At 37.2% G+C, this 11,325-nt stretch overlaps 1 protein-coding gene across 1 annotated transcript in view; it reads left to right on the top strand.

The window, feature by feature from the left end:
* FAM185A (family with sequence similarity 185, member A) overlaps positions 1 to 11,325 on the top strand; it is a 39,405-nt gene that overhangs the window by 9,041 nt on the left and 19,039 nt on the right. Inside the window, exons 3-4 of the mRNA XM_009328381.1 lie at positions 1,908 to 2,046; positions 7,509 to 7,550. Of these exons, the coding sequence (XP_009326656.1) occupies positions 1,908 to 2,046; positions 7,509 to 7,550 (181 nt within the window). The remainder of the gene's footprint in view (positions 1 to 1,907; positions 2,047 to 7,508; positions 7,551 to 11,325) is intronic.

Below are 11,325 nucleotides of genomic sequence, written 5' to 3'. Positions count from 1 at the left end.
CAGATATTTTTTTTTTACACTCCCCCCCCCTTAAAGTGTGCCTGGCTCTATTTTCATTGTGCTGATAGCAATGATAGGCCTGCTAAAATTGGAAAGGTTCTTTGCAAGTCATTTAACTCTCTTCAGAACAGGTTTAGATCGTAGAGCCTAAAATGACAGTGGCTTTTCTTTTAGTTGTTGCTTTGACCGTGTGCCACAGCAGGTTTACACTTTGCCATCGTGGGTGAGGGAGTAGTGGAGTACTCTGTGGGAAACATTCCTAGGACAGATGCAATGTAAACTTATGTTTGTTAAGGTGTCTGCTTGTTAGAGTTTTATTAGAAGCATTGAAAGATTGAAAAGCTGAATTGCTGTCACTTTCAGTAGTGACAAATTATGCCTTAATATCATTAGTTTTGTTTACTGTTGATGCTTAGATTCTGTAGCATAGTTCTAAGCAGCACCACCTGCAGAGATTGTAGGTATTGACTGTCACGTATCTCTAATTCTAGCACAGCACTTTGATCACCAGATTTTCTTAAAGGTTAATGTATCTTGTTACATTCTTGGAGACCTACTTTATATTGTAGCATCATGCCAAAAGTCTTAAGACAATAGTCCATTCTGTAATCTTGTGACTTAAGGTGTAAAGACGGCATAAAGCTCAGTATGTATGGATTAATAAGGTCACAGTATAATTTGGCTGTCGCATAGTCCATACTAAACTAGCCTCTTTAGCTCACTTCTTGGGACACACTACAGCATGGAGTTTGTGCAACGCTAGTTGCTGTTTGTCAGAATACCTCTTACTTCATCCATAGCTTATTCTTTATATAATATAACACTGGAAGGGTCAGCAGACTTTTTTTTTTTATTAACTTTTTTCCACAAGATGACAATGCTAAAATGACAAAGTGGATTTAAAGATAATTTTACATAAGGCACAGTTTGATCTAGAAGGCCATATATCATTTCATGTAATGAATGAAGATTTTGTGCAATTCACTTAGTCTGCGTAAGCAAAATAAAAACAAATTGAGTGGGGGTTAAGTATGAACTGTTGCATGATTCCATCATAAATCAAGATTAACTGAGGAAGAAGAGAATTACATTCATATGGTAGTTGCACAAGCTTGTAATTTGTTCTGTTTTGTTCAGATAGGCGTAGGTTATGTCACACGCCTGGTTACTTGTACATAGATAATCTCATCTATCACCTCTTATTCCCCCAAATCTATCCGTAGTGCAACTCTTCAAATCTTATCCTTTCTCTCCATTTCTCTTGAAAGGAAGTAGAAATGGAGAGCTTATCTCTCATTTTTCAAGGCTTTGTGTAGCTTGAGGGATAAGTCCAAGAGTAGAGGCCTGAGTAACGAGGTAATATGAACAATATACTGAGAAAAGACAGCTGTGGCTTTTTTGCAAACCTTCACCAAAGCTATGTCTACAAAGTGAGCCAGTTAAAAATCTGTATAAATAGCTGTATGTAACAAAGACAGTGGATGTTTCAGTATGTGGTGGCAGAAAACTGATTACCAATGCTTTAAGTGTCATAATGCTGTATGAATGTTAAGTCTTCATTATTAAAGCTAATCTTTTTACTTTTCAAAATGAAGTGGTTTGGTTTTTAAAAATAAATCAAGTTTTTCTTTCATCAGTTTGACTATTTGGGTTCTTCACCTGTACGATGGATGTGATAATTCATAGGAACGTTGTAAAGAACCATTAACTTGTTGGTCAGAGCTCTGGGATGAAAAGAATTTTTGTTTTATTTTGTGTAGCTTTTAACTAAGAACTTGATTCCGTTTGCTCTGCACCAACAGCTGCTTTCCATTTGTTTTGCCTCTTAATGGTCTTACTTCCACTCTGCCTTTTCAAACTGTCATGACAAGTTTTCCATTATGTTTATTTAAGTTTATTTCTCTTAGAGTGTGAATATAGAGAAGCTGCAGGGGACATCCATCAACATATCTACTGAAGATGGGCTGCTGAAAACGAAGTATCTCTATGCAGAATCATCATCTCTGTCTTCAGTAGCTGGTGATATTCTGCTGGGAAGCATTCATGGTAAGAAGGAAATACTGTCACACATTTAGCTGCTTTGAAGGTATTCATAATGTTCACAGTAACAAATGGACCTATGCTATAGACTATCGCTAAATCAGCTGTGCACAGTATATGAACAAACAGTTCTGTATCTGTTAAGAGACTGAATTGATGAGAATTAACTTACCATATAGTATACTGTATTTATTTTTAAAAACAATTTCATAAGCACACTTGTAAAATAGCAAAAAGTGTATATTATAGGAAGGAAACATCACACATACTAAGGATGTCAAAATACTTTAAAATTCAGCAATGAAAACTGTACTAAAAGTAGTAAAGAGGCTTCCTTCCCCTCTCTCCATCCTTTATTTTCTTCATAGGAGAAGTAACTGTTACAGCATCTACTAAGAACTATGGTAGAACCTGGTCATATTTAGAAGTTTTTAGCAGAAGTAGTCTCCGTGTGTGCTGACACACTATACTAAGAGTGGTGACAGTTTCTGTTCTTTGGGGGGGAAGTCTCTAATCCATCCACCTTTTAATGTCTTTCACCTAGAACTAAAACTAATTAACTTGAGTGTCTTTATATGAACAGCAGTAAAGGTTGGAATCTGGTGTGGTTTTCTAATTTAACAAAATTACCACTGAATTCTGACAGTGCTGTAATGTATTTGTGGTGATTTAACATTAAGTAAAACAAACTGGAGGATGTACAAAGAGTGAAAATTACTTAGGTCAGTCAGAGTTCCAGATTTCTAGCTATATGCCTTATAAACAATTTGCTGCAATTTCTTAGCAATTTTGTGTTCTTATCTTGCTTGAGAAATGACTCGTTTCTTCTTTAAAGGAGCAACTCCTTTGTCCATTTATAGTAAATTTAAGAATAGTTTCTAAACCTGTTAGGTAAAGTTCACTTCAGCATGCATAGGCAGAAATAGATCCCTCCCCCCCCCCTTCTTGTTACTGTATTTTTCTAACATGCAGGCTATTATTACTGGTACTTTGTCTGATAAGCTGTTCTGTTTTTTCTAATTTCAAACCGACATAATGATACTGTGGAATGATCAAGTTGTGAGCATGTTCATACCTCTGTGCACATCCAAAAGTTTATTTTTGTTTTCTTGGTACAAAAACGGAATGATAACTGCTGTAGTTAGTGACCTACTTCCTTAGTAATGCCTCATTGTCATTTAGCTGAAGAACAATGTGAAAACAAATAGAATTGTATCCAAATTAAACAGACATTTCGTATATTACTTCAGGATTATTTTCATGAGCTCTCTACTAAATGGGTCTGGAACACCTAACGTTATTTTAGCTGTTTCTTTTAAAAACAATTGCACATTAACATTTGCTTGGTACTTCTAGTCTATTTTTTCAGAGAAATATTTTCTGCAAAACATCATGCTCCTCAATCATGTTTTAACAGTAAGAGCAAATACTTTTGAATTCTTTATAATTATTATATTGCATATATATACACATGCAAACATATATCAGTGGAAAATGTAAACTATTAGAATTTTTATGTTAGAAAAAAACTGGTCACTTTCACTTCTAGTTTTTGCTCATGAGGTAGCTCAATTTTAGTAGTAGTTTTGTTTGTAAACACTTGGACAGATTGTTTCTTGGGCAATTAAGCCCACTATTTCCCTATAGCTGACAGTATGCTGATATTATAGTTGGCATAAAATCAGCACATCTGTGCATGAAACTGAGCTAGACTTCATTGCTTTTGCACTGAGAACTTTGAAGTCAGGGCAACACAAACTTTACAAACCTGCCTGAGACCTATTTTGTAGTTGAATCTTGGGCTGTACAATTCCAACGCTGCCAGTGCCCAAGCTCTCTTAATTGCTCTTTTGCATGCTTCATACTGTTATGGCAAATGAATAATGCATTATTTTGGAGAAATTGGTTTTGAGTAACTTTCATCAGTTTCTGTAAGAGGCGTTAGAGATGTCAGGTGCCATTGAGCTTTCGAGTTGACACTTGAACAACAAAAGGGCAACAGCTCTGAGAATGAGAAATGTGCTAGTTTATCCAAGGGGCAATAACATTACAGTGAAACTTTTCCACAGAGGGGCACATAGGAGAAAAAGGAAACCCCTCTTTGCAACAGTGCCGAAGTCTTGGGTTGAGTTGCATTACTTATTAATTTATTTTATCCACAAAATAGTTTGTTGGAGAGGAATTTGACATCCAGTCCAAACTAATGCTTAAACTGGGCTCAATTAGAGCAAACTTGCTCATGGCCTTGTCTGGTTGAGCTTTGAATATTCTCAAGGACAGAGATTGCATGACCTTTCTGGGTGACTTGTTCCAGTCCTGAATTATCCTTCTGGTGTGTGGGGGAAATTTTCCTTTTTTTTTTTTTAGTCATAATTTTCATTATGGCAACCTGTAACCATTATCCCTTCTTGTTGCATCACCATGAGAAGAGTCTGTCTCTTTTCTCTGTACCCTCCCATTAGGTACTTGAAGACCACAAGAAGATTCCTCCTCAGCCTTCTCCTTTTAAAGCAAAACAAACCCAGCTCTCTGAGCATCTGTAGTGTACTCTGAGCCCCTAATCTTCTCAGTACCCTTTTCTGGCCTTGCTTCAGTACATCAGCGTCTTTCTTGACTGAGAAGCCCAAAATTGAACACAGTATTCCAAATGCAGTCTCACAAGAGGGCTTTACCTGCTGGCTATACTCTTAATCATAAAGCTCAGTATGCAGTTGACCTTCTTTACTGACTCATACTGAGGTTGGTGTCCATCAAGACGCCTAGGTCCTTACCTGCAAAGCTTCTGTGCAAACAGTCAGCGCTCAACTTTTACTGCTTTACAGGGTTGATTTCTCATGTGCAAAACTTTATATTTGCTTTTGACCTCTTCTTCTGTCATAGCCTAGTAACTATTTCATTATGTGAGAGAATCACACTGGAAAACATGGTTATTGAAGTTACTTTCTATATTTACACACTAATTAATATATAGGAAAAGGTGAACATATAGCTGCCTTGTCCTGTCAGTGACCTGAATAAGACAAAGCAGAAAATCTGCAATGCTTGAGCTTGCCATTCTATAATCCCTTCTGAAAAGAATCTGATATACCAAAGTATGTTCCATAAATTTCAGCTGTTTCTGGATTTCACTGTATATAAAGCGGGATTGTAGAAATTAATTTTATTTTCGTTCCTTTTTAGCATGTCTGTACTTTAGTCCGATGCAAATTTAAAATGCAAAGTCAAAGCAGTAAAAAGCTGCATGGTGGTTTATTTGCTTTTTCTGTGCATCAGAATAACCCTGCCACCTTGAAAGCCTTCAAAACAAATTGAAGGAATTGAACATAAAGTGATACCTTTATTTATATCCCAAAAGCCATCTTTTGCCCCGGCTCTATACTCATCCTGACTTGCAATACTGTAGCTTGAAGTTTTATAGTGTTTATGGAGAAGCAAAGCTTGTACATGATAGAAAAGATAACTATTTCTTCAGAAGCAGTAAAAAAAGCAACATTAAGCCACTGTCATCAATATTATATTAAAACTATTATATTTTGGACTTTATAGTATTGCACTACAACGCTGAAATAAGTTGGATGTAATAATCAAACTAGTAATTACCTCTAGTCAGGTCTTTCTCTCATTGCCCTTGATGTGTCCAAAAAATACTTGGCTAGCTTAAAAATTGTAAGTTAAGCGTTGGCCTTCATGGAGCAATTACATGACCAAAGGTACACTTCTGTGCACTGCCTGTACACAGTGCAGGTCACAACACAGCAGGACGTTCCTATCTACTTTAAAAGAAACTTTGTTCTAGCTAAATGTTTGAAGTGAGCCTATCACACTAATATGTTTCATTATGCAACATTAGTCATATCTGCCATGTAAGTTTGTGGTTAATAGAGTTCGATTTCTACATATTTAATATTTTTCAAGGACCAGCTTATCAAAACAGAAAGCAAAAAACCCAGAAGAACAAAGAACAGACCAGCAAATCCACAAGTCCCAGGGGCTATATTCAGACAGAGCTTCTGCTCCATGGGAGTTGCTAGCTGACAAAACCCTAGGCTTTTTTGTAGGTTGTACAAAAATAAGTACTAGGCATGATAAAATGGGGAAAAGGGTGGGATGATTATAGTGTGCCTTTTTAAAACAGCAAGCAGTAAAGCCAAATGTCTTTCAAGTTCATTGAAATATGGTTTTGTTTCGACTCTGGTTTTCAGAACCCCTAACTATTTTGTACAGTATGTGCTTGAAATGATAAATTTAAGACTATTGATGATAGGCTGTTTTTCTAGCTTTCAGCCCACGGACCACTAAGAAAAACATTACAGGTCATATACAGTGGAATGCATTCTACCCTAGTGGTTGTTTACTACTGTGTAAATACAGAAGATAGCAGCAGAACTTGATCCATTTGCAATTTTTAAAGGCCTTTTCTGAAAGATTTGAAAATTGTGGTGACTACTGTGTATTACTAAATTGGACTCAATTACTGTGATCAACCTTATTTTTCAATCTGTTATCCTCCTGGGAGGATAAGAGAATGGCAGAAATGACAAGTTGTGGTTTAGTTTTTTAATTTAAAGCATTTTTTGTGAGGCAATTATACATGTGTAACATACATGGAAGAAACTTCCATAGTTCCATGTATGTTAGACTGTTAGTAGTAGAGATGGCTTTTCTGTTATGAGGTACATCTGTCCTCCTTCCAGATTCTCTTGATGCCATAGGTAAAGGGGAATAGTATGTATTTTGAGATTTTTAAGGCTAAAACACCAGTGCCAGTTCAAAGTAATGCAAGTTCAGTAGGAGACCATTCTACATTTTATGCCTTACACACTCTTTTGTTTGATGTTCTTCAGTTTGTCCAACACACTCAGATCTCACTGAAGTCAATGAAGAGCATTGACAAGGGGTTGTCATGCACATAAGAATAAGTTTGGAGGGAGTAGGTAATGTTCGGTGAGTCCAGGAAGTAGTCTTTGAGGATAAAGCAAAAAATCCCTGCAGGGGGGTGGGGGGTATGTATGTATATAAAACAGGAAATTAGAAACTGTTTATGTTACTCATACTATTAAACTACTTAAATCATCCATAGTCTTGTTGCAGGCATCACAGCAATTAAAAAAAAAAAAAATTGGCCCAAAATAAAATAAGAAAATATTGTGCTTTAGCCTCGCAATGCCTCTCTGCTTTTCTCTCCCTCACATCCAGTCTGTGTCTTTAAGCTTTACTCCGAGTGTTTTTCTTGTCTGGAATCACTTTATTGTTACTCACATGTTGAGATTTTTGTTTGTAAAGCAATAATATTCAAGCAATATAACCGGCTTATGCTATTTTGCTTCTATATGCAAATCAGATATACTACTACAACTATAATGCCCTTGTATAGGATCACATTCCTTTTTAACCTTTGTTATGATTTCAGAAACCAGTTAAATAATATGCTTTTAACACTTTTTCCCCCCCTTTTCTTTTCCTAATAGGTAACACCAGCCTTCAGACCAAAACAGGGAGTATCACAGTAGGTAGGTTCTACCTTCTCTGAGATCTCTTTTCTCACTCTTCCCTTCTCTTTTCAGGAGTAGCACTGATAGCTGTGTAGCTGAAGGAGATCCCCTCCAAACTTGACTGTCAGCCTGGAGTTGGGCAAGGCACACTGTCTAGCTTTTGATACCACAATACTTGCTGGGCTCTGCACAAGTTAGACTGAGTCTAGATGTTGTCCTTTTATCCCATCTTAATCTAAAAGACACGAGAAAACACTAAGCGTACATCAAATGCAATCATTTTGCCTTTAACCTATTCTCTGTCTTATGTTTGTTGATATCAATGATTAGCTATGTTTAATTTTTATATCACGAAGCATTAATCATTGATGTATTACGTATTCGGGAGGGAAGGCTTGTGATAATTTAAATGGCGTTTCTAAACTATTATGCTAATCATTGTTTTCCCTTCAGAAATAAAAATGGCTCATACATTTTCTTTCAGGAACTTGAGCTTTTATACAACAGGATAACTTGGAATGATCAGTTATGGTATACATTATATAAGTTGCATTTTATAGTACATCAACACAAAAGTAAGACACTCAAATTCTGGTTATTTCTATGGCAGAAAATTGAAGTAGAATCATAGAATCATTAAGGTTGGAAGAGACCTCCAAGATCGAGTCCAACCGTCAACCCAACACCACCATGCCCACTAAAACATGTCCCTAAGCGCCTCATCTACCCGTCTTTTAAATACTTCCAGGGATGGTGACTCAACCACTTCCCTGGGCAGCCTGTGCCAATGCTTAACTACTCCTTCAGTAAAGAAATTTTTCCTCATGTCCAATCTAAACCTCCCCTGGCGCAACTTGAGGCCATTTCCTCTCGTCCTTTCACCATTTACTTGGGAGAAGAAACCAACACCCACCTCACTACAGCCTCCTTTCAGGTAGTTGTAGAGAGCGATGAGGTCTCCCCTGAGCCTCCTTTTCTCCAGGCTAAACAACCTCAGTTCCCTCAGCCGCTCCTCATAAGACTTGTTCTCCAGACCCTTCACCAGCCTTGTTGCCCTTCTCTGGACACGCTCCAATGTCTCAAAATCCTTGTGTAGTGAGGGGCCCAAAACTGAACACAGTATTCGAGGTACTGTGACTAACTAATGTGTTAGTCGTTGTCAGTGACTAACAAAGTAACACAATCATAGACAAGGCTCAGTGTCTCTTGAATGTACATAGAAGGATTTCCCCTTCTGTAAATAAACTTGGTTACAGGCCCAAATCTCAAAGACTTCTGCTAATGGTAGTAACCATAGTCACTCATCAGGCATTGTTCAGGGACGATCTGTACTGTTACAACTCTTCTTACACTTCTAAGCGATCTATATTAACATTCCTGGAAAATGAATGCAATACACATTCTTATGAGTTAGTCACTAAACCACAGAATTAAATTAAGCTTGGTAGTCTGTTTTTTCCTTCTGTTAAATAAACTCATGGAGTATGAAGAGTGTTTATTTAACACAGGAGGTAGCTTTTTCCATCAACAGATGATGATTATTTTCCTTAATTAACCAGGTTCAGCTTAAACATTAAGACACATCTTATAGTTGAATAGCCTTTATTTTTCAGTTTTCAATTCTGAAAAAGACAATCTTTTCCTAAAGAGCATTAAATGTCCTTTAGATTTTTATGGATTTTTCCAAACGGAAAAGACTTTTAAGATCCAGTGGTTCAACTCTTAAAAACTTGAGAAAGAAAATGTCAGGTTTTAAGTGAAAGGTTTTTGTGCATGAGAAATTTAAGACACAAGATAGCTTGTTGGATTGCCAGAGACCTGACAGGGATTTGCTGATAGAAATAGGAAGAACAACTCAGATCTTCCAACATCCTTGGCTGGGTTTTCATAGGGATGTAGTTATTTATTTCACTAGAGGCAGAATTTTATCAGTTAACTGAAAAAAATTCAGTCATCTCTAGATTTTGGGGATGTATCCTTTGCTTTTGAGAGATTTATTTACAAGTCAAACTTGCGTTGAGAGTGCTGGATTTTTTTGCAAAATATTTTGGGAAAAATACAAGCAACTGTATTGACATTTTATTATTCTTGTATAATTCTACATTAAAACAAGAAACCAGTGCTGTTGTCTCTCACTCTCTTTAATTTTCTGCTTTTATAAAATTATTTATAAAATAATTTTATTTGATTTTTTTTATTTTGGTATTACTTGTTTGTGTAAATCTTATTTTTTGAAGACTATCAAAAATTCAATCCAATTTTAAGCATATGGCAGTGTTTCACACTGACATTGTTAAAATATGAAAGTAGGGATTATTCTTTTTTTTCTATACTGTCAGCTTTGTTAGTCACTGACAAATTGTTTTCCAACCCTATATTAGGAGCTTCCTGCTTCTTACAAATGTTCTATGGGTTTTGAATGACTTCTTAATTTAAAACAACCAGACCTATTTTTACCTCTAGTTTAAGTTAGTGCTTAAAATAGTCATTAGAAATCTGAATTATCTTACAAAAAGTGATAGAGTACTTTGTTTTTAGAACTAGTTTAATCTTTTAAATTTTCGTTTGGTAAATTCATAGGAAAATTCAGGTTTGAAGAGACCTCAGGAAGTTGCAGAATCATAGAAAGGTTGAGGTTGAAAGGGACTTCTGGAGGTCATCTTGTCCGGTCCCCCTGCTCAAGCTGTCTCCAGTCTCCAACCTCTTGCTGAAAGCCATGCCAACTGTGAGGTTGCTCAGGGCTTTATCCTGTGGTCTTGAAAACCTCCAAGGATGCAGACTGTACAGCCTCTGTGGGCAAACTGTTCCACTGCTTGACTGTCCTTAGGGTGAAAGATTTTCCTTCTATCCAGACTGAAACTCTTTTTTCAACTTATGTCTGTTGTCTGTCATGCTCTTACAATGCACCACTCTGAGGAGCCTGGCTCTCTTCTTGATCACCTCCTTACAGATACTAGGGGACTGCTGTCAGGTCCTGAAGCAGTCTGTTCTCCAGGCTGAGCAGCCCTCATCCCTCAGCCTCCCCTGATGGGGAAGGTGTTCCACGCCCTGACTATCTTGGTGCTTCTCTGCTGAATTCACTCCAGTTTGTTGATGTCTCCCTTCTCTTGGGAGCCCCAACACTGGATGCTGTATTCTAGGTGTGGTCTAATAAGTGCTGCGTAGAGGAGGATAATCCCTTCCCTTGATACACTGGCCATGCTCCAGTTAATACTGCCAAGGATACTGTTGGACTTCTTTTCTGCCAGGGCATACTGCTGGCTCATGTTCAGTCCTGCTAGAATTTGCTTATTTCTCAGTGTTACTGGTATGGTCTGATTATGTATTCTCTACTCTGCTGCCAAGCTAAATTTTCCCCTACCAGCTCCAGAAGACATTGTTTTTCCTTTCTGGATTACTTATCTGTAACCCAATTATGCATTGAAGAAATGAATCTTCTGTGTTTGGTATAGTCAGAAATGATAAAGCTTATGGTGCTTGTTTCATTTCAGAGGGGAGGAAACAACCTTAACCAGCTTATGGGCAGGAGGGACTTATTCTGGCAAGGAAAACTGTATATTGAGATCCAAGAAACTAATTATTTTTTTAAATATGTCATAGAATCGTAGAATCATTAAGGTTGGAAAAGACCTCTAAGACCATTGAGTCCAACCGTCAACCCAACACCACCATGCCCACTAAACCATGTCCCTAAGCGCCTCATCTACCTGTCTTTTAAATACTTCCAGGGATGGGGACTCAACCACTTCCCTGGGCAGCCTGTTCCAATGTTTAACCACTCTTTCAGTAAAGA

Source organism: Pygoscelis adeliae, unplaced genomic scaffold (assembly GCF_000699105.1).
Source record: "Pygoscelis adeliae isolate BGI_AS28 unplaced genomic scaffold, ASM69910v1 Scaffold267, whole genome shotgun sequence".
NCBI classification, from domain to species: Eukaryota; Metazoa; Chordata; class Aves; order Sphenisciformes; family Spheniscidae; genus Pygoscelis; species Pygoscelis adeliae.
Note: the sequence above shows the minus strand (reverse complement) of the source record. Positions and strands in the feature narration are given on the sequence as shown.